The sequence below is a fragment of the Lactuca virosa genome, chromosome 4, assembly GCF_052849685.1.
Source record: "Lactuca virosa cultivar CGN04683 chromosome 4, Lactuca_virosa_CGN04683_v6, whole genome shotgun sequence".
NCBI lineage: Eukaryota > Viridiplantae > Streptophyta > Magnoliopsida > Asterales > Asteraceae > Lactuca > Lactuca virosa.
Genome location: NC_136429.1, coordinates 232,715,177 through 232,738,720, shown reverse-complemented (window position 1 = coordinate 232,738,720; position 23,544 = coordinate 232,715,177). Strand labels below are relative to the sequence as shown.

The following is a 23,544-nucleotide window of genomic DNA, read 5'->3' as shown; positions in this document are numbered from 1 at the left end:
AAGAACCTTAGCAAATATATAACAAAATATACGAAGTGAACAAAACATACGAAGAGTACAATAAACAGACTTCGACTGTTTACAATATATTTCGACTGTGTACAATTGGCGCAAAAGGGGAGATTGTTGGGTATTAGATGTTGTATCATTGGGCTTTTTGTTTAGTCTTTATGTAAACGGGTTGGGTCTGTCCTCCCGTAGTTATCTACTAGGGTTAGAGTATTTAAGATGCATGCATGCATCATATTTTGTTAACTTTGACAATTACGCTGTAACCCTAGTCACGCCTCTACAGTAGCAATTCTTCATAGAGTTCTTCTGAGGCATGACATTTAGCCATTCGACATTCTTTGAATCATCGTTGTGTTCTTGTTTTACTTGTTTTGAATCTAAAAGATCTTTAAGGATTTTAATCCTAACATATATATATATATATATATATATATATATATATATATATATATATATATATATATATATGGTGGTAAAGAAGTATAAGTATCTATGATGGTAGTTTCGATGGTAGAGGATAAGATAATAGAAACAGGAACATTTGAAATTACAACAGAAGGATTACCTTGGGCTTCGAATGTCGACACCCCATCACCCATGTTGACATTTGTGTCCATATGAGACATGTTCATAAGGATGCCTGAAGTTCGAACACCCTCCGTAACGGATTCGGCAATCGAGACTTCGGGTGGTATGACAGTTGTCTGCTCAGGAATGGACGAATTTGATGAATCACCCAAATTAGTGGTTGTGTCCACATGAAATGTTTTCACAGGGCCACCAGGACTGCCAGTTGCCTCGAAAGCCGACTTGACTGGAGAGTCCCTTTGAGGTGAATTGAAGCCAATATTATCATTGTGAAATGGAGATTGATCACTGTCATCTTCAAATTCTGTTTCTACCACCACCTCATCAAGAGGATCTTCCAGCTGCTTCGACTTCTTCTTGATCTTTTTCATCATGGCCTCGGCTTTTCGTTTCTTTGAAGCAGGTGATACCGAAGCGGGAACTTCACAAATTAACACCCCCTTTCGATTTAATTGAGGTTTGCGAATCTTTTTGAATTTCGACACGAAAACCCCTTTTGGTGAAGAAATCGACTGCTTTGGAGCTTATTCAACAACATGCCTCTTTTTTGGTGAATGATGAGGTATGTGGGCTGACTTCTTCGTGCGTTTTAAAACACCAGTTTTTGATGGAACCACTTCCTTTTGAACATCTTGCACAACAGGTTCTTGAATAGGCTTCGTTACTTCCTTTTCAACTGTCTTAGGAACAGATGTAGATTTTTCAACCTTTGAGGATTTCTTGGAACTTTTGCCACATTTTGAAGTTCCTGCAATACCTTTTGGGAACAACACCCCTATTTCGACAGTAGGGTTTATTGTTTAAAAGTAAGCAACAAGAATATGGTTTGTTGGATCAACCTTGCGAAGCATAGCATTTGGAATCCTTGCAAGATTGGGAAAAACCTCTGAGTCATCTTCAACAGTCTTCATATGTTAATAAATTCCAAACTCATCTTTGGGAACATCAGCAGGAACAAGAATCCCTTCTTTCTCATAAACGTGTTGCAAAATTAGACTCCAATATGAAGCACACGACACACCATTGGCAACATTGGTGTGTGAAATACTAACACCAAACTCTTCCCATAGTTGAGTAGCATAATCAACTGTCAGATCATAATATAAACCAACAACCATAGCATATACTTCAAGTCGAGCTTTATCAAGACCAATACTTCGACCTGTCAAGCATCGAAGAAATATTCCAAACAGAAAGTTCCATACACACGGTAAAGATGACTTTTTAAGCTGACTGATTTTTGTGAGTGGAGCATCAAAGAAATATTCCAAACAGGAATTTCCATACAAAACTTTTTGTTATTTACGAGACTCGACAGTTTATCAATAAACCTTTTTTCTTTCTTTCGACATTAAAATTCCTTCTTCTTTTGAAATATTTTGAATTTGTTCATTAAAATTTTTTCTTTTGTTTTTTGATTTTGTAATACTGGTTCTTTTGATGATTCAACCAAATTTGCTTTTTCTTTATTAACCTCCCAATTTTGTTATGGTTTTTGACTTTGAAAAGTGGATGCGTTCTTATTAAGATTATTTTCAATCATGCTTTGGTTTGAGAAAAATCCTTCTTTCAAAGCTCCTTTGTTATCTTCAACAACTATTTTGTTTATCTCAGGATTAACTTTGTCTCCATTGCCTGTGGTGACAAACACCTGATTGGGAAACACCACATGATCAGTGCATTTGAAATTTGGATAAACAACCGAGTTCGATTCAAGATACTGAGGACCTTTTTCTTTCATCACTTTTTCGAATTTTTCAGTTTCTTCATAGACTTGATCAACAAGAACTCTTGGAATATTTGTTTTACTTGGAACATCTTCGTCATCATTACTACTATTAGTTTGACTATCTTCGACAATCACTCGATCATAGTCATGAGCTTTCGATGTTGAGGGTGGGTTGTGTTGGATTAATGTCTAAGTCCATAACTATAATTGGTAAGACTTGACCCGACCCGGCATGGTCCATTTGGGTTGCATGGCATCATGCATTTGGATAGACTATAATGAGAGAAATAACACTTAAGGTTGGTTAATATATTATAAGTTCTAATATATTAATAAGGTTATTTAATTAGTATTGATCAAGAATTAATTTGGAATTAATTAAGTGATCAAAAGGAGACTAATTAAATATATGGGTTGATTGTGTAAATCATTCATTCTTATATATGTGGGCTTGTGATCCAAGATTCCTTATGTTGGACTAAGTCCATGGGGTGACCCATGGATACTCCATGGAGGTTAAAATCCATGGAGCATAAGGAATGGGTAAAGTTATGAGTTACATGGTGTAACCCTAATAGCCACCATATAAAAGAATCCCATGGCTCAAGAAATCGTGTACTAATGTGTGAGTGTGAGGGCTAGACGATTTCAAGGAGTGTTCAAGTTTCTCTCAAGTTATTCCAAGTGTATTTGGTGTTGTGTGAACCATTTGAGGTGTCACACTTGGGGCACTAGGCACTCAAGCTTCATGAAGACATTCTACATCAAAGAGGTATGTATTCTATCTTGTTATATTTATTATTTTGTATGCTAGATTAGGATAATACCTTGGATGTTCATAATTGTATGTATAATAGAGAAAACATAGATCCAAGGTATTTAGGGTTGCATGTACACTTAGGAGTGTTAGAATGCTCATAACCCAACAGTGGTATCAGAGCCTAGGCTTGTTTTCTTGTTATACTTGCAAAAGTAGCTGAAAAATCGAGTTGGATGCATATATTCGATTGTTTTGGCTGGAATTGGACTAGGAACATTACCCTAAGATTTTTTTGGACTTATAAACTTGTTTTTGATGTGGTAATGTTCATGCTAATCCAATTTCTAAGATAATTGTCATAATTTCAAGATTTGTATTAGTTTGTATGTTCATGCTAATTTCTTGAAGATTGATGATTTGAATTATCTTGTTCTTATGAGGTTCTTAGATTAATAGAAAAGTTGTGTGAAATAGTTGTTTTCAATCCATTTTAATCTAAGAGTTGATTCCAAAGTGTGTTTTTGTAACTTGTCCTCAAGTTATATGAAAAGTCACATTTAAGAATCATAAAACTCATAAAAGTTGGCAAAGGTTACAAAATGAAGAGTCTAGTTCTAATTAAATGGTTTTATGACTCCATAACTTGTCCTCAAGTTATGGAGGTTCAAGAGTCTCTTCATTAAATTAAAAAAAAAGTGTAACCTTAATTAGTTCCATAAGTTACAATAAAAAAAAGTTATTTTTTTTATTAATTAGTTTAAAGTCTTCCATAACTTGTCCTCAAGTTATGGAACTTGAAGAGTTTTTTTTTTTTTTTTTTTTTTTTTTTTTTTTTTTTATAATTAAAACTACTTTAAACTCATAAGTTATGGAATTAATTAGTTTTGAATAGTTTCAAAACATGCCCTCAAGTTTTGGAATTTGAAAAGTTTTCACTTATGAATACTTTAATTCCAAGTTAGCCCTTAGAATTTTAAAAGTTAAAATTCAACCCTTATACTTTATAATATTATAAGTTAATAATATTTATATATATGTATAAGAGTAAAGTCAGTCTTACCGTTAGTAGGCCTCATTCATGAAGCCGGTCTATAAGGGGGGTATAAGGTTACTGCCTATAAAATGGCAGTTTAATGGGTGTCCACTCTCACCCACCGCTTCCTTGACTGGTGGAGGGTCGTTAGCCGAACGGGCAGGACAAGGACTATAATTCTCCTTTCATTAAAAGTATTAATGATAAATACTAAGTAACTAAACTCTTATTAATACCCAATCTTAGTTACTTAGGAAAATGTGAATTTGGTGCTAACCCATGAAATTACACTTTGCACTTTGCTTAAGTCGTTAGTGGAGCGTGTGTGGTTAACCGGCACACTAACCTGGACTTAACAAGGTAGGCAAAGGGTAACTTAATATTTATCATAGTATCGGTGGAGCGTGTGTGGTTATCCGGCACACTGATTAAGGGGTAAATATTAAGGGTACCATGTATATTTGCATGGTTATTCACACCTTGTTTTGTGATCCTCAGCATCCCAGTCACAAAAGCTGAAGGGCACACTCGAGATTGAAACATGCCTTTGAACAGTTCAATGAATCTCAAAGATCTAGGACTTTCAAATCCAATTAAAACCTAATAAATTATTTCGTTTTTCATGGTGGAAATTGGTGAATCGTCATTCACCTACCTTCAAATATTTTATAGCTTGGATTACGACATCCCTCTTCTAAGTTATAAAATAGTTTGTTGGGTCCTAGCCTTAATATTTCATATTGGGGGTCATATTAAGGACTTTAAATCAACTATCTTGAATATCTCCCAAAAAAATGTCTGGTCTAGACATTTATGATCTTCCCAAATCTCTTGAAACAAGCTTTCCTAAATGAAGATGATGTCCCATGGATATCATACTTCCTCCACCTCCTCCAATTATTCTCCCTAACCCACAAGTTCTTGAAAAGTTTAAGGTCACTCAAGCCCTATTGGCAAGCAAAGGTCTATGTGTGATCACATCTTGGAGATGTAGTCACATATTGACAAGCCGGGAGAGTTGGGTGTCAAAGTCTTGAGAAAGTTGGTGGCTCAACTACTTTCTAAGTCACATAGTGAGTTCCTTTGGGACTCCTATGAAACAGACTATGACAAGACCCTTAATGATCTTATCTATTTGCTAAGATCAACTTCCTAAAACTTTATGGACATTGACAATGATGACATTGGATATCCAGTAACGCTCTCTCTTCCCAATGGAAACGGATCGGCCATAGTCAACTCGGTTGACCAAATGGTAAAGAGAGAGGCTAAGTCTTAGATAGTCCCATTATCAAGGGTCCATTGCCAAAGGAAGGGGCATTGGTTGCGAAGCTGCCAAATTTACCTAAGGATGTTAAAGTCAATAAGTTTGACTCTACTTCAGGTAAAGTCCATTGTCTAACTCTATTAAGTTCCTACTTGGAGATTCTTATTACATGATGTGACTGGGTCACATGTTGATGTTTGAAGAATCAAAGAAAAGTGAAGAAACTTAAAGAAAGAATATGTTGAATCTGATCGCGTAGATGGATTTCTATCGCATAGTTTGAAGATCGGATTCTTGAGCTACTTCTTAGGAGTTATGATATATTGCTTAGGAATAGATAACAACAAAGTTTTCATGTGCTTTTGCACTGTAAGGATAGTTTTTTCCGCAAAGTTTTTAAAATAAAAGGAAAATTTTTGATTTTATTTATTTTAAAATATCCTTACAATGACATTTGTGAAAATCTTTGTTGCTTATAAGATTCCATTAAGAGCAAGAGTGAAAATATGAATTTGATTCTTTCATTTGTGGTAGTGTCCAAATTTACCAAATAAGGAAAGATTCTCATCACCCAAGTTTCAGTTGGATAGAAACTTGGAATCATGCAAGTTGTATAGTATGATGAATGAGAATTTTCAACTTTGGAAAATTAAGACTAGTTCCTTGTTCACATGTATATGTGAGTCAAGTGAAGGACTAAGGGATCAAGTACACATTCTTGTGCACTGATCAAGTCCGCCATAAAAGATCGATAAGACTATTCGTCATGATTTACTAAGGCTTAGTAAATATGATTATACTTACAAGCTTAAGTATAATTCTGAGACATTGGAAAAGTTTCAATGTATGACAGAACGAATGAGAAGAATCAAATTAGGCAGAAGGATAAAAGTTTCTCAAATCTAGAAAGATGGGATAGTACTTTAGTATCATGTTTTAAGATCGTCTTAATGATTTTGAGACCTTATCACAATTCATCCTCTAAGTGCATTCTGATAGTTAAGAAGAGGAGTTATGAATTGTTGAAGTGGTTAAATCAAGAAGATGATTCATACATCGTTCCAAAAACAATTCTTAGAGTTATACTCTAAGATTGTAACTTGAGTGACATGTCTTAAAAGATGTTTAAAAACACTTGTCAAATGTAAGAGTAAAAGTTTTCTACTCTTGTACATTTGAAATAGGTAATTTGTGATGTTTTAGATAAAACAAAGATCAACTAAGGCCAATTGTGTTAAGTGTCTGTCTTGATTAGAATCCACACTATCTCTTGAATATTTGGCAAGAAAGTCTTATAGGTCAAGGAGACAGTGGGAGTCTAAAAGATCCTGAAAGAATTTCAAGAACTAATCAAGAATAAAACCTGAGGTTCTTCACTAGCACACGACTTGAGGTTTATAACCTATCATGTTGACATATTCTGTGCCCATTCCAGTTAAAGTTGGCTTTGCATAGGAGTTATGAAAGTTCTCAATTGGTTGCATAACAACTTGGAAGCAATGGCAGGCCCTGTACTGCCAGGTGGCAAGAAGTTAAGATTGCATAAGTTCAGTCCATATAAGTTTGGATTTGTCATTATCCTTGTCTTGTGACTATGGTTTTGACGATTCACATGGATAAGAACACATACACCATAAAATCTAAGGGTCATAAGGTTTCTCTCCGATTCATGAAAATGATGGTGAGGAAACACTTCCACCAAGTAGATTTGAAGCAGATGGCAAACGGTCTAAACAATTGAGACTATGATTACGGCATCCCTTTTCATAGTTCTAAAATTGTTTAGACACACATGTGAGCTATCTAAGAGAGGTGTATGATTTTGATAAAGTTTTATCAAAACAATCTAGTATCAGAAATCTGAACTTTAGTAAGAAAGTCAGCTGATTTCTGAGTACATGTCAAAGCTAGTGGGAGTATAAGTGTTATGCTAATAATCATCATGTTAGTGGGAGCATGATAATTATGACAAAGGTTGCAAGTTAGCAATGTTAATTATAGAAAACAAAAGTTTCAATTCGTGAGGTTGCAGGGGTTGAAAAAGTTGTTTTGCTATAATTAAAGGAGAGGAAATTATACTTCATTTCAATTCTAAAAGCTTAGATTGAGATTTTAACCGTATTTAATCAAGGATATATATATGAATTTCATGTTGGAATGGCTCAACATAAGGAAATTCTATATATGGGTCCATTATTTACGTTCTAAAATTCGATTATGATTACGACATCCCTTTTCATAATCTGAATTTTGAGAACTTGGCAAATTGAAATGGAAATATTATAGCAAAAGACTGGTTTAGTCTTTATGTGAGACATCATGAATCGTGTCCCATATGCTTCGGATATAGGATCGATTACATGTGCTATATTCATCCTTTCTAAAATTTTCCAAATGCCTGGGGCATTATGAAGGGAAAAGGTCTAGAATTGGATATGACTAAAATGATTAAGCAATTGTCGAGGACAATCTAAGGTTTACCAAAGATTGGTTGCTCAAGGACAGTTGGAAGTATAATGTTAATTCTGGAAGGACCATATTGACATAATCTGTAAGGAGGCAACTCTTGTTCAGAAGTGATAGTCAAAATGGAATATGGAAATGTTTCAAAGTTAGAAATTAGTCAATCTGTGTAAGATTAGGAAACTTAATGAAAGAAGGATGTTTCCAAGGAGCTGATCTCCTTTGGAATGCTCTGTAATGATTGTTGTCAAGTCTTTCTGACTTCGTGCATAATCATTAAGAGGATCAATGCATATAAGTTTAGAATCTAATAGATTTCAGTAAATGGCATGAATTTGGAATTCTTGCATTTGCAGTAAGGATTTGGGACTGTGAAAAGAGGATCATTGGAGTGATGTTCAATTGATCTATTTTACAAAGTAAAGATCATAGACAAACATAGTATGCATACTTGGTGTATGGCATGACTAGTGTTTAGAAAACATAGTGTACATGCTTGGAGCATGGGACAACTATTGTTTTAAATTCAAGTATAAAGTTGATAAAACCGAAGCAATGAATAATGAGTAATCAGTATGGTGATAAATAAAAGTGTTTATTTATATTCATAGGGTTTGATACCATATTTGATTCATTTATTCTTGTGTTTCACTTTGCATGTTTTGACTTCCAGAATAACTAAGTCGCTCTTCGTGAATGATTAAGTTATTCAAACCATCCACAGTCGGTCATATGTTGGAAGTAGATATGAATCAAGACTGTCATGGGTTGGTTTGTAGAGGTCCAAGTTGGTGGACAAAGTGGTGCTACAACACTCATGAGTGCTCATAAGTTCTGAGTATTGGATTCAACCCGCGCTCATTTGAATCACTTCATGGATTTTATCACGAGTGATCATGAGACGATAATATCTTATATTCTTCAAACCTAGAGATATGAGTTGTTACTATGAGTTGGTTATACATTGATTGCACGAAAACGTATTGGTAACTCGATGTTATAAAACGTGCGTTTGTGTATGATTCAACAAGTAGTAGAACAAGCCATATGAGTCGAAGTTTATCCATTCCTTTTACCTACGGGATAAAAGCGATATCTGTGGGCCCCTCGATGATTTAAAGATGATACATGTGAGTGCTTGGCCAAGCCAGGACTGATTTGATTTGTTCAATCAGTCAGTCATCATGAATCGGAAATCAGGAAACAACAAATGGACAGAGAGAATGATTGATAATCCTTGTCTCAGTCCATATGATATCTAGAATGGAGGAATATATGATCCCTTATCTAATGGACAAGTCATTGACAAAGGTCAGAGTTCATCGACAAGGTCAGAGTTCGACAGAAGCTTTTGAGAGCTACGATTGCTGATCGGTTCCTGAAGTCATACGCAATAATAGTTTTAGACTTATCCAAGTGGGAGACTGTTGGATTAATGTCTAAGTCCATAACTATAATTGGTAAGACTTGACCCGACCCGGCATGGTCCATTTGGGTTGCATGGCATCATGCATTTGGATAGACTATAATGAGAGAAATAACACTTAAGGTTGGTTAATATATTATAAGTTCTAATATATTAATAAGGTTATTTAATTAGTATTGATCAAGAATTAATTTGGAATTAATTAAGTGATCAAAAGGAGACTAATTAAATATATGGGTTGATTGTGTAAATCATTCATTCTGATATATGTGGGCTTGTGATCCAAGATTCCTTATGTTGGACTAAGTCCATGGGGTGACCCATGGATACTCCATGGAGGTTAAAATCAATGGAGCATAAGGAATGGGTAAAGTTATGAGTTACATGGTGTAACCCTAATCGCCACCATATAAAAGAATCCCATGGCTCAAGAAATCGTGTACTAATGTGTGAGTGTGAGGGCTAGACGATTTCAAGGAGTGTTCAAGTTTCTCTCAAGTTATTCCAAGTGTATTTGGTGTTGTGTGAACCATTTGAGGTGTCACACTTGGGGCACTAGGCACTCAAGCTTCATGAAGACATTCTACATCAAAGAGGTATGTATTCTAACTTGTTATATTTATTATTTTGTATGCTAGATTAGGATAATACCTTGGATGTTCATAATTGTATGTATAATAGAGAAAACATAGATCCAAGGTATTTAGGGTTGCATGTACACTTAGGAGTGTTAGAATGCTCATAACCCAACAGGTTGGTCCATGTGAACTTTAACCAAATAATCATCACAAATTTCTTTACCCTTGCTTATCGAAGTGACATTAATGGCAGATAATTGAGAACAATCAACAACTTCTTCTTCCTCAATTTCACTGATACTGTCTGAATCATCTTCGATATCAACAAAATTGTATTGAGAGTCAGATTTCAAATTCTCAGTCTTTTTCAAAATTTTGATTTGTTCGTTTTTGGTCAAGGTCTCATTCACAACATGAAGTAAATCTTTAGGATCCAAACATTTATCAATTTTAACAATACCATATGCATAACTATCATTTGGGACCTTGTCAAACTCATAATGTCTTTTACTCATAGTCATAGGAAGTCGAATCTATTTTCTCCCTTTCGAATGTCAAAAAGGGAAAAAGTTTCCTATGTTGTTCCTTGCTTATGTCAGAGGAATGATGTAAATCAATCATTTTCTCATATAATCTTTTTGCTGAATTACAGTAAATATTACGTCATTTTAAAAAAATCTGATTCTCCAAACTCAAATTCTCCCTATCACAATTAACATTATTTAATTGCAATTCTAGATTGTCTATTCTACTCCTGTTTGACTCCAACCTTTTCTGTGATTCTAGTAGTAAAGATTTTGATTTTTCAGCAGCACTACTAACATAAATAAGCAAGTCATTAACATATGTAATAGTCTCATCAAAATCAGATATAAAAGAATCATATGAACTAGAAGGAATATTAAAGGATTCGAGAAGAGAACGTACCTTTGAAGTCATTGGAGACTTGTGTGCTGCAATAGAAACGAAGCATCCTCCGGTCACATTCTCCTCATCCTTTCTTCCCTCTTCTTATTTCGCATATATGGCTCCGTGCGTTGGGTATCTCATTTCTTCATCATCTGATCCAGATGACCAGATTTGGTAAGTTCCATCCCCTTCGCCATTTCCTTTTGTAACTAGAGACATCCCTTTCGGCCTAGCTCTCACTTCTTCTAGCCTTTCGACATAGTAGGCTTCGTATTTCATTCTTTATTTCTTCTCTTCTCTCTTCCTCAACATACAATTGATTTCCATATGGTTCGTACCATTGCAGTAATGACAATCGAAACCAGAATCACCCTTTAACTTCTTTTCTGGCTTCTCAACCTCAGACTTGTTTTCTTTCTTCTCCACCTTCATTTCTTCTCTCACATTATTCCCAGATAAGTTTCCATTCAAATAACTTCCTTTAAACTTTGGATTGAATGGCCTTTTGTAAAACTTAATGACTTTATTGTTCGAATAGTATGCCACAACTTTGTCATCCTAGTTCATGATAAAACCTTCATTATCAGAACCATCAACACCAACAGATGCAATTTTAGTTTCTTTTCTAGATACTTTCGAAACCAGTGCCAGAGGACCACCCAAACTCAGTTTTCCTTCTTCAGCAATCTCGTTAATCTCACTCTCATGGGCTTTTATAACATTATAAAGATTACCAATTGAATAGTTGTCGAAGATTTGTTGCATCTTGGTCATCAAACTAATGTTCCTCCATTCATTTCGAAGTCCCATCAGGAAAGTAAGATTGTACTCCATAGTCGAACGAATAACTCCATAACGGCTGCACTTGAAGATTAATTCATTCAGACAATCATAGTACATTTCAATAGTTTCCTTCTCCTTCTGTTTGAATTCGCCTAATTCAAGCAGACATTTCTTAACAGAATTTTTTCTAGTCTTCTCGCTTCCTTGATACTTCTCTTTCAAGTTATCCCAGATCTCCTTTGCTGTTTTACAACCACGGACATAGTTGTAAACCACTGGTGGAAGAGCACCACATAGTTCTCTTAAGCATCTCTTGTTATTTGTCCTTTGTTTATATGTTTATTGACCAACATATGCATTAGAACCAACAGTTTCGACTTGTTCAAGCAAAATTGCAGGACAAATTCCTTTAGCAATGCATTTCCATAGATCTTTATCAAACCCATTCAGATAGTGTTCCATCCTATCAGTCTATTGTTCATAATATTCAGGGATCAGCATCGGAATTTTGGTTGAAGATCCGAGAAGATGAGAAAAGCTAGTCATCGAGTTCATGTTGAAATTCGCCATTGTTGTACGAACACAAATGATGAAAAGCTTCAGAAAGAGGAATCTAAGGAATAAATCTTTCAAAAAACAAACACTGAACACTCGATTTATCAAACGAACAGCAAAATGGAATCAAAACAATTGATTAGAAAATATTTTCTAGATCAAAAGTGCGGAATATTTTTGAATCTAGAACTGTGACTCAAATACTTTTGAAACAAAAAGCAAATCAAAAATCAATTGCTAGAATCCTGCTCTGATACCAAATGTAGTTCGTATGAATCGAGTAAATGAAAATGAAATCAGAGTATGAATTAATCAAAAACACATATTGTAAGTAATATCTGTTTGGCTCAATTATACTTCTGAAAGATACAAGAGGGTTTTTAGAGTAATGAATACGACAGACTTAAAAGTTACTCTATCTCCAGCACCTATCCCTATTTATAGGAATAACAGAAGTAAGCAAAAAGTACATAAGGGCGTAATCATGAAATCTTCGAATGTAAGCTACCCTTACTGATGTGCACAAAAGTACCTACTAGTTTTAAATTTATAACCTAACGAACTTAACTAGCTAAAATACACCTAGGCAGTGTACCTAGTCGGATTGTAGTGTAGTAAAGTAAGTTGGGGTCGAACATAGGGTAAAAATTTAATTAACTAAAATAATTATTCTAAATTAATCTAAAATCAAACAATAATTAAAAACGTTTTTATCTGATTTTGCAAGTTCAGACAAACTTAAACACTCAACAAAACGGTTGTAATCAATATATTAAAAACACTTTCGTTTAGTTTCGAATCCACCTTTTCCTATGGTTAGTTATTATTTATGCATTAATGAAGTTGGTTACCAAGTTATATGTAATTAGAAGTTCAAGTCCAAATTTACTAATATTTTCACTAATTCATGAACTACCTTATATGGTCATACATAAGCAAAACAGAAAATCAGTTATTCATTATAGATGGGTTATGTAAGATTTATCTAAGAAAACACAATTATGGTCACAATTATGTCCTCCAACACAGCTAAATTTGTTACTTTTATTACTTATCTAAGATTTGGTCGATCCTAGCTGTAGCAATTTAATGGCCACTAAATCACTAAGTAATCAAGTTCATGTAATTTAATGGTCACTAAGCTACACTAAACTTGAAATTAAGCAAAAAAGTTACACACTTTTGTTGGATTAGGTGTCTAATCCCATAACTATATTTGGTATGTACTTGACCCGATAGTAGCATGGTCCTTTTGGGTTGCCTTCACCATAGCAACTTGACTGGATGAATAATGGAGAAAGAGGTTAATTATGATTTATTAATATATTATAGGAATAATATATTAAAAGGGAAATCATATTATTTAATTAATATTGGTCAAGAATTAATTTGGATCTAATTTTGTCGTCAAAAGAGATTAATCAAATTAAAGAGATTGATACTGTAATTATAAGATAGTTACAAAGTTGGGCTTAGGATACCTAAAGAAGGGATGGACGAATTCTATGGGGAAGCCCACATAAAAATCGTCCATAGGGGCCTTCTGGAAGGATCTTGTGGACTGCTTAAGGGCTAAGCAATCAAATTAGGGTTTTGACTGAAACCCTAGCAGCTCAACTATATAAGGAACCCTTGGGACTCCCAAAATCAGTACTTGAACCCTAAGAAGAGTACCAGCCGAAATTGTGATCCCTTACCTCTCTCTCATATTCTTCCAACTTTCTTTTGGTGTTTATGATCTATTAGAGGCATCGCATTTGAGGCGCTAAGTTCTCAAAGGTTGAAGATCAAGCTAGCTACAATTGAAAGGTAATCATCTAACTTTGTATTAGGTATTAATTTCGAAAATAGCATGCTAGATTAAGGTTATAGATTTGGATGATTATTGCATGTACTAATAGAGAAAACCTAGATCCAATGCTTTAGGGTTGCATGTGCACCATAGGAATGTTGTAATGCTGAAAACCCAACAGTAGTATCAGAGCCTAGGTCGTTTTTCTATTTTATTTGATGCATAGCTTAATTGTTCTTAGCTGAAAAAGTCGAAAATTCTGCATCTGTCTAATGAACTCGTCGAGTCTTCTGATGAACTCAACGAGTCAGGGCTACTCGACGAGTCCAATGTTTGACTCGACGAGTCGGCTCGTCAGTTGGCAGATTTTTCGGGATTCTGACCAGAATTGGGTTGGGATAATTACCAAAAATGTTTTTGAGTAATATACCTCGTTTTTTATTATATGGTAATGATTATCATCATCCAATTAAAAGATAATTGTCAAACCATAAGATAATTATTAGTTTATATGATAAAAATAATTATTTTTATTATTTGATGTGAATTATCTTGCGATAAATTGAATTAGGTCAAATCTAGATAATGACAAATTATTTGATTAATTAAATTATTTTAATTTGATCTAGAAGGTTTCTAAAGTTGCAAATTTTGCCCTAAAGTTTTGGAATTTAAATTTTGATTAAAAAAGTTTTAATTTTGAAATATTTAAATTCTACATCCTAGAGTTTTAAAAGTTTAAAATTCAACCCTTATACTATTATAATATTAAAAGATTAATAATTATATATATGTATAAGATAATTCAGTCTTACCGTTAGTAGGCCTCATTCATGAAGCTGGTATATAAGGGGTGTTTAAGGAAGCAGCCTGTAAAATGACCGCCATTTGGTATCCACTTTTACCCACCGCACTCTTGACTAGTGGAGGGTCGTTAGCCGAACGGGTAGGATAGGACAAAAATAATTCCTCATTAATACGTATAATGATAAAGTAACTAAATGTTTTCATAAAATTCTCAATCTTAGTTACTTTAGGAAAATTGTGAAAATGATGCTATTCCATGAAATTGCACTTTGCACCTTGCCAAGTCGTTAGTGGAGCGTGTGTGGCTAACCGACACACTAATTTGGGACTAGCAAGGGTAGCGAAGGGTAACTCTATGTTTATCATAGATCAATGGAGCGTGTGTGGTTAACTGGCACATTGATTAAGGTGATAAATGACATCGAGAGTACCAAGCACATTTGCATGGTTATTCACACCTTGTTTGTGATCCTCGGTATCCCAGTCACAAACTTGAAGGGCATAATCGAGATTTAAACATGCCACTGAAAAGTTCAATGAATATCAAAAGAATCTAGGAATTTCAATTCATTTAAAACTTAATGTCTTGTTTCGTTTTTCATGGTGGAAATTGGTAAATCGTTATTTACCTACCTTTAAATTATTTGCAATTAGATTACGACATCCCTCTTTTGAATTGTAAATAATTGTGTTGAGTCCTAGCCCTAATTTTTCATTTGGGTGTTAAATTGGGGATTTCTATCTAATCTAAACTTTGTCTCTTTTCTTTTTCAGATGTCTACTTCAAACAACAACGCTTTTGGCTTCAATCCTTCTGGCTCCTTCTCCCCCATGAACTTGTGTGGGAGGGTGATTTTTGACGGAACCAATTTTAATGATTGGATTCGCAACATTTGCATGGTCACCCGCTACGAGGACAAAGAGTATGTTTTCGACAAGGAACTAAAGGAAATCGACCACAACGCTGCTACTCCTGAGCAAAGCGCTCAATATGATGCTCATGAGAGGGACGCGACAAAGGTGTCGTGTATTATGCTTGCGACCATGACTGTCGAACTCAAAAAGTCATACGAGGACACCAAGATTTGATGGAAAGGTACCATCAAAGTGCCAGGCAGGAAAGGTACGAGTTCATCGCCTCCATGATCACTACAAAGATGAAGGATGGAGAGTCCATCATTGCCCACTTACAGAAGATGTACACGTGGACCGCTTGTTGAAGTTAAATGTCAACTTCGACGAAGAGTTGGCCATAGATATTATCTTACATTCTTTTCCTCCCTGTTATGATCAGTTTCGCATGACCTATCACATGAACAAGGAGGAGCTCACTCTAAGCAAGCTCCAAGGCCTTCTACGAACTGCTGAGAGTAGTTTGAAAGGCAAATCTGTCGCATCTACTCCTACTGCTGCTGCCCCTGTCTTGGTAATTAGACAAGGGAAAGGGAAGAAGAGGAAGGCTCCTTCTAAGAGCCACAAGGGTAAGCCCCATGATGGATCCTCTTCTAGTGGGACCAAAGGTGGTTCTGCTACTCCTTCTTCCAACCTGAAGGATGCAGAGTGCTTTTACTGTCATGACAATGGGCATTGGAAACGAAGCTTCCCGAAGTATCTACAAGATATCAAGGATGGGAAGATAAAGTCCACCTTTATAGGTATTTACACAGTTCAATCTAACAACTCATTACATGTTATTTCTTGGGTCCTTGATACAGAATGTGGTTTTCACATTTGTTATGATTTGCAGGGTCTAAGAAGAAGTAGGGATGTGGAGCATGGAAAGATGAACCTGATCATGGGGAATAGGAAAACGTCGCCTGTCACCAAGATTGTAGTTTATTCTTTAATGCTTAGTAGTGGGTTAAGTTTAGATTTGAATGATTGTTGCTACTCGTCGGAAATGGAGAGAAACATTATTTCTTTTCATGGTTTGTACAGACAAGGTTTTCAATTTTCGTTTAAAAATGAAATTGGTTCTATTAATGCTTTCTTGAATGGTACTTTCTATTTTGAAGCATTGCCTTGTAATGGAGTATATGAAACTGTGAATGTTGTAGATAACTTAGGAAATAATGTGTTGCACATCGATTCGTCCAATGGTTTGGAAAAAGCATGCTTGTGACATTGTCGTCTTGGACATGTCAACAAGAAACGCATAGCCCAACTCCAAAAGGATGGGGTGTTGGAGTCATTCGACCTCAAGTCGGATGACACGTGTGAATCTTGTTTGCTTGGAAAGATGACCAAGTCACCCTTCACTAGTACTTGTGAAAGGGGTGAGGGTTTATTGGATCTCATACATACGGATGTATGTTGACCATTTAGATCTACCGCAAGGGATGCGAACCGCTTCTATGTGACTTTTACCGATGATTATAGCAGATATGGGTATATCTATTTAATCAAGCACAAGTCAGAAACCTTTGAGAAGTTCAAAGATTTTAAGCAAGAAGTAGAGAATCAGCTGGGCATGAAGATAAAGATGTTACGATCCGATCGAGGTGGTGAGTATCTTAGTATCGAGTTCCACGACTATCTTAAGGAACATGGAATTGTTTCTCAATTGACGCCGCCTAGGACACCGCAGTTGAATGGTGTGGCTGAGAGGCGTAATCGAACCTCGTAGTGAGCGATGTATTTTCATTGGCTACCTGCAGAAGTCCTTTGGATATCTCTTTTATAGACTGAGTGAAAATGTTGTCTTCGTTGCAAGGAGAGGGGTTTTCCGAGAGAGAGAACTCATATGCCAAGAGGACAGTGGGAGGCAAATTGATCTTGAAGAGCTTCAAGAATCAAGCGATGAAGGAACCTCTAACACTGGCACTCAACTCGAGGAGGAAACTCATGCTGAACCGATTGACGAGTCCTTACCTCTTAGACGTTCTAGTAGAGTTAGTGTTCCACCCGTATTATATGGTTTCCATATAACTTGCTGAGGGTGATACGTTTAATAGTGATAGTACACTAATAAATATGGATGAACCTAACAACTACAAGGAAGCCATGTCAGGCTCGTAGTCTGCGAAGTGGAAAGAGGCTATGGATAGTGAGATTCAGTCCATGTATGACAATCATGTTTGGAACTTGGTTGACAATGTACCAGGTCGTAAGATGGTCGGGTGCAAATGGATCTTCAAGAGGAAAAATGACATTGATGGGAAAGTACACACATATAAGGCGCGATTGGTTGTGAAGGGCTTTACTCAAATTCTCGGAGTTGACTATGATGAGACCTTCTCACAGCGAAGATTAAATCTATAAGGGTTATGCTAGCCATAGCTGCGTTTCATGATTGTGAAATATGGCAGATGGATGTCAAAACCGCTTTCCTAAATGGGAAGTTGGATGAGGATGTTTACATGAGTCATCCAGAGGGTTTTGTCAATGCGAAGCACCCTAATAGAGTGTGTAAGCTTGATAAATCCATCTATGGATTAAAACAAGCATTTCGCCGATGGAATCTTTGTTTCGATGAGAAAGTCAAAAAGTTTGGTTTTTCAAGAAGCGAGGATGAGTCCTGAGTATATGTCAAAGCCAGTGGGACTATAGTTAGCTTTCTCGTATTGTATGTGGATGACATACTACTCATAGGAAACAACGTCCCAACCTTGCAGGAGGTCAAGTCCTGGCTTGGGAAGTGCTTTGTAACAACCCGTTGTTTTGAGTTAATAAAAGTCTAGACTACAAGCATGTATAAGTAAAACTCACCACGTATATTGTTGTTATAAGAACTTTGGATGCCTAGTGTGCATGCTTATTTAACCTATATATAAGTATAAATGCAAAATAGGTTTAATGCAAGCAAATACAAGTCCAACACTTAACTAATATTAAGGAAATTAAAGGTCCTAAAAGGGTGCAAAGTAGTTTATGGTTTTGGGAATATAATCCCAAAACCAAACCGTAAACACGTGATCTTAAGGTAAAGCAAATCTGAAAACCCCTAAAGATGAATAGCAAATCCGAAAACACCCCTTCTAGAAAGCCAAAACCGTAAACTCTTTTCCCTTTTGACTCAAATCCGAAAACCCTTCATCATTTTTGATTTTAGGGGCGAAAACTCAATAAGGGGCCTATAAATATATATATATATATATATATATATATATATATATATATATATATATATATATATATATATATATATATATATATATATATATATATATATATATATATGACAACCGACAAGTTACTGGTCAAGTCAAGGTCAACAGGTCATCTGGCCAACTCATCTAGTGTTTATTTGTTAGGGTTTACTTATGTTTTCTAATGTATGACTCTAAATCTTAATGCAAAGTAACACTTGAAAGTCTCAAAAGTTCAAAATTTAAAACCCTAATCTGATTTAGGGAAGTAACAACTCTATAAAACATTATTAAGTGCCCTTCGGGGGTGTATAACACTCAAAATGGGATGTAACTAAGTCTAAGGCCCTTACTCTACGAAGAAAAGCATTAATAAGGACTCCCGACAAAGTCTCTCTCAATCTCTCCCACTGTATCTCTCTCTCTCCCAAATCTCTCCAAGAATATGAAGTCCTTTCCCAAATCTCTCCAACAATATGAAGTCCTTTCCCAAATCTCTCCAAAAATATGAAGTCTTTTCGCAAATCTCTCCAAGAATATGAAATCTCTCCCAAATCTCTCCAAGATTATGAAATCTCTCCCAAATCTCTCCAAGATTATGAAATCTCTCCCAAATCTCTCCAAGTATGTGAAATCTCTCCCAAATCTCTCCAAATATGAGAAATCTCTCCAAGTATGTGAAATCTCTCCCAAATCTCTCCAAGTATGTGAAATCTCTCCCAAATCTCTCCAAGTATGTGAAATCTCTCCCAAATCTCTCTACATACGTTCCTCAGTCGAAAACAGCCTAAATCGGAGAAGAAAACCCAATAGGAAAATTTTGGTCTGGAACCTCTTGTTCCGGAACCCTCTTGGTCCGGAACCTCTTGCTCCGGAACCTCTTGTTCTGGAACCCTCTTGGTCCGGAACCTCTTGGTCCGGAACCCTCTTGGTCCGGAACCTATTGCTCAGGAGGGGGAACGGGAACCCTCTTGGTCCGGAATCTTCACAGTACATATATTATATACAATACTGTACGCCTAAAAGTCCTGTAAGAGTTATAACCACAGTCTCCTGGAGGGGGAACGAGAATTTGTGTATAGATCTATACGGGGTCGACACCCCGCACCTTCGCTGTTCGCTACAGCTAGACCGACCAGTCCAGGGTGACAAATGTCTTAAACGAAACCGACGCCTGAAGAACGTCATAACGGGCACTCCGTCGTATTAGTATGGTTATAACGACTCACTAGAATATATCAGACATGTACTTATACAGATTTTACCTTCGGGTTTATAATCAACTGTGTTTTGAATTACCTCAAATGAGACTTTTCGCACAAGTGTTATTGTTTTTAAAAGCTACTATTTTATACATCAGAAAATATCGGATTTTCTGGAGGAAACGATTTTATTCGATTTCGAAAACAAAGAACTAAGACACACATGCAATTATACTCGATTTGAAACAAGACTTACAACGATTTTGATAAGAAAATATTGGATTTTTTGGATTCTAAACTATCATCAAAGTTTTATACGGAAATGCTTATGAACTCACCAACATATTTTATGTTGACGCTTTTCAAACGACTTGTATTCTCAGGAAACCACTAAGCAGGTTGTGGATCGCGGATTCAAGATTATTTTGCTATATTTTGAATTTGCTTACTGATGTCTCTTTTGTGTAAAATTTGAGAACATGAATATGATGTAAAACAATGTAAGCTTGTTATATTGATGTATGATGTTTGGGTTGCTATGTTTCATTTATATACAATTGTTATGATACTGCACAATGACGTCACCCGCCTCCAGACGTTTCCGCCGTTCTGGTCCGGGGGTGTGACAGATTGGTATCAGAGCATTGTTTATAGTGAACTAGTATATCTAGCCATACAAGATATACAACTATAAATACAATGGGACTAAAACACTCTGACTAAAAGTATACATACTTGCTAAGGCTGTATCATAACAAGGACACAAACAAAAGTTTTTGGAAGAGTTGGACATCACGGTTAAACCCGGGCAGTTATGTAATCGTATTAGGGGTAAATATAGCCTGATCAACTAATTTTATTCAGAATACGACTAACATGTGCTTGGGAGTGATCATGGTGCCTAATGAACTAGAAACTTACCAAAACTAGGTTCAAAAGTTGAAGGAACCAAACCTAAACAATTAAAATACTATAGGAGTATTTTTGAACCTATTCACGCACACACTCTCCTTACCCATTTCTCGCTTCTTGTGCAGACTCTATGGCTGGATTTCATCTCCCTGGAGACCCTTACTTTCCCAATCAAGGGAATGGAGGTTGGATTGAGGAAGACCCAGAAGAAGACCCCGAGGAACCCATGGAGGACCCTAAAGAACCGATAGAGTTGGAGGAAGAGGACATCGATGAAGAAGATGACGAGGAAGAGGTTGAGGAGGACGAGGAATCGGACGCAGAATCTGAAGTTATCAACCCTCCCTACATGGCAAGGGTACCACCGCATAGGATGGGCTACAACGGCCCTACACCTCCTTGGGCGGACGATATCGAGAGATAGGGCCGACGTTAGGGTCAGCAACCACCATTTGGGATGAACCGAGGTTACTACAACCTCCAGCATGGAGGACCAGCGGATCGCACACTCCCTGTCGTGGTCAGACGTATTAGGGACATCGGTGACCAGGCTGAAGTGACCACCGACCGGGTAATGCAGATGCTGGTGGCTATGCAGGTCACAGATGCTCGCACGCGAGACCTAGAGCGAGACTTCTACCCAATGGAACGTCTCATAGAAGATCTTGTCGCAGCACGAGCAGAAGTCAGAGGATACCAGGAAAGACATGCCACGCTGGAGGAACGCGTACGGATCACCGAGCGTAGATTAGCCGAACTCCAGGGCGCGTCTACCTCATCGACATCACCACCCGGCCCTACTCAATGCGACTAGTATCTGTTTATTCGCTACTGTATCAGTTTTCCTTTATGCATTTCCCTATGTATTATTGATGACATGATTAAGTGATTACACTACTCATGGAGTCGTTACTTCGTTAGATTTTATTGCACTCCATGTACTTGTATGCCTTAAAGGCAAAATTTTCATGTCCTCGGGAAATTAACATCAATGAAAAACGGATATATATGATGTCTTATCTGTGATGTGCTCTATTACTATTATTGCATGTTAATTTCATATCCACACTTATTCGCACACAACCAAATCACCGATTATATTCTATAAAATCATGAAATAAAATACTTTGGGTACTCACTGTCCTTCTGATCCATGACAGAAAGATGCCGAGGAGATCAACCCGTAGGAATAACAACACACCACCACCGCCGCCCCCGCCGGAAATGAACGATGCGACTTTCCAAGCGGTAGTCTCAGCCGCAGTAACAGCAACTCTAGCCCACATCCAAGCCGGAAATAATGGTGGTGGACAAGGCCAAGGGACATGAAGCTCCCACCACAGGATGAATCAAGGGCCCGTAAAGGCCTGTACCTACAAGGACTTTTCCAATGCGAGACCTCGTACTTTCAATGGGACCGGAGGAGTCATAGCTCTGAAACGATGGATCGAGAAAGTGGAGTCGGTGTTCGAGATATGCGAGTGCCCGGAAGGAAGTAAAGTCAAATTCGCGGCCTGCACTTTCATCGACCAGGCCCTGCCATGGTGGAACGGACACATCGAGGCCATGACACTTCCCGTTTCAAATTCCATGACCTGGGAAGAACTCAAAGAGATGTTAATCGCCGAATACTGTCCCCGAGGGGAAATACAAAAGCTCGAGCAAGAACTGTGGAAGCTTACGGTGCAAAACTCGGACATTGACGCGTACATCTCAAGGTTTAACGAGCTATCCCTTTTGTGTCCTGGTATGATTACCTCCAAGGGAAAGAAGGTCGAGCGTTTCATCTGGGGGCTGACACCTCCCATTCAAGGCAACGTGATTTCCTCAAAACCCGAGACCTACGATAGTGCAAAACGCCTGGCCAAGAAACTTTACGATCACAGTGATAAGAAAAGCACCAAAGCAGCCGAGGGAGAGAACAAACAAGAATGAGGGAACAAGAAGAACCGAGACAACAAGCGTAAAGGGCGACAAAATTCAAGGCCATCCAAGAAGCCTCAGACAGTAGCGGTCCATTCTGCTACCGCTCCAGCAGCACCAGCCCCAACCGCCCCAGCCTTAACCACAACCGCGCCAACAAAGCCATACGCGGGATCCAGTCCCAAGTGTGACAAGTGTAACTATCACCACTATGGGGCATGCAAAGATTTCCAATGTACCAACTGCAATCGAAAAGGACACACTGCCCGGTATTGCAAGATGCCCCCACAACAAAACAAACTGCCTAATGACAACAACGTCGGAGCGAGCCGCGCATGTTACGGATGCGGGGAAACTGGCCATTTCAAAAGCAACTGCCCTAAGAACAACAATCAGAACGCTGGAAGGGTCCTAACCATGGGGCAAGGGGAGGCGGTGCAAGATCTAACAGTGGTGACTGGTACGTTTCTCCTCAACAACTCTTATGCGTGCATTTTATTTGATAGTGGAGCTGAGCGAAGCTTTATAAGTCACAAATTCAAACACCTACTCAATCAAAATCCCCACAAATTGAACGAAACTTATACGGTCGAAATGGCCAACGGTAAAACAGAATCAACCAATGATATCTACATAGGGTGCACGCTAACGTTAAATAATCACTCCTTCCCAATCAGTTTGATGCCTGTTAATATTAGGAGCTTTGATGTGATTGTT

The 23,544-nt window shown here is 37.1% G+C and overlaps 1 protein-coding gene across 1 annotated transcript; it reads left to right on the top strand.

The window, feature by feature from the left end:
• The first annotated feature begins 22,248 nt into the window (after nucleotides 1-22,248).
• Nucleotides 22,249-22,839, top strand: LOC145105708 (uncharacterized). Its single transcript, XM_079042792.1, has one exon. It carries the CDS (start codon nucleotides 22,249-22,251, stop codon nucleotides 22,837-22,839), a length of 591 nt encoding a protein of 196 aa, XP_078898918.1.
• The last annotated feature ends 705 nt before the right edge of the window (nucleotides 22,840-23,544 follow it).

Bases quoted from the DNA above. Each gene is read 5' to 3' on its own strand.
- LOC145105708 (XM_079042792.1), top strand. From the start codon at position 22,249: ATGAATCAAGGGCCCGTAAAGGCCTGTACCTACAAGGACTTTTCCAAT.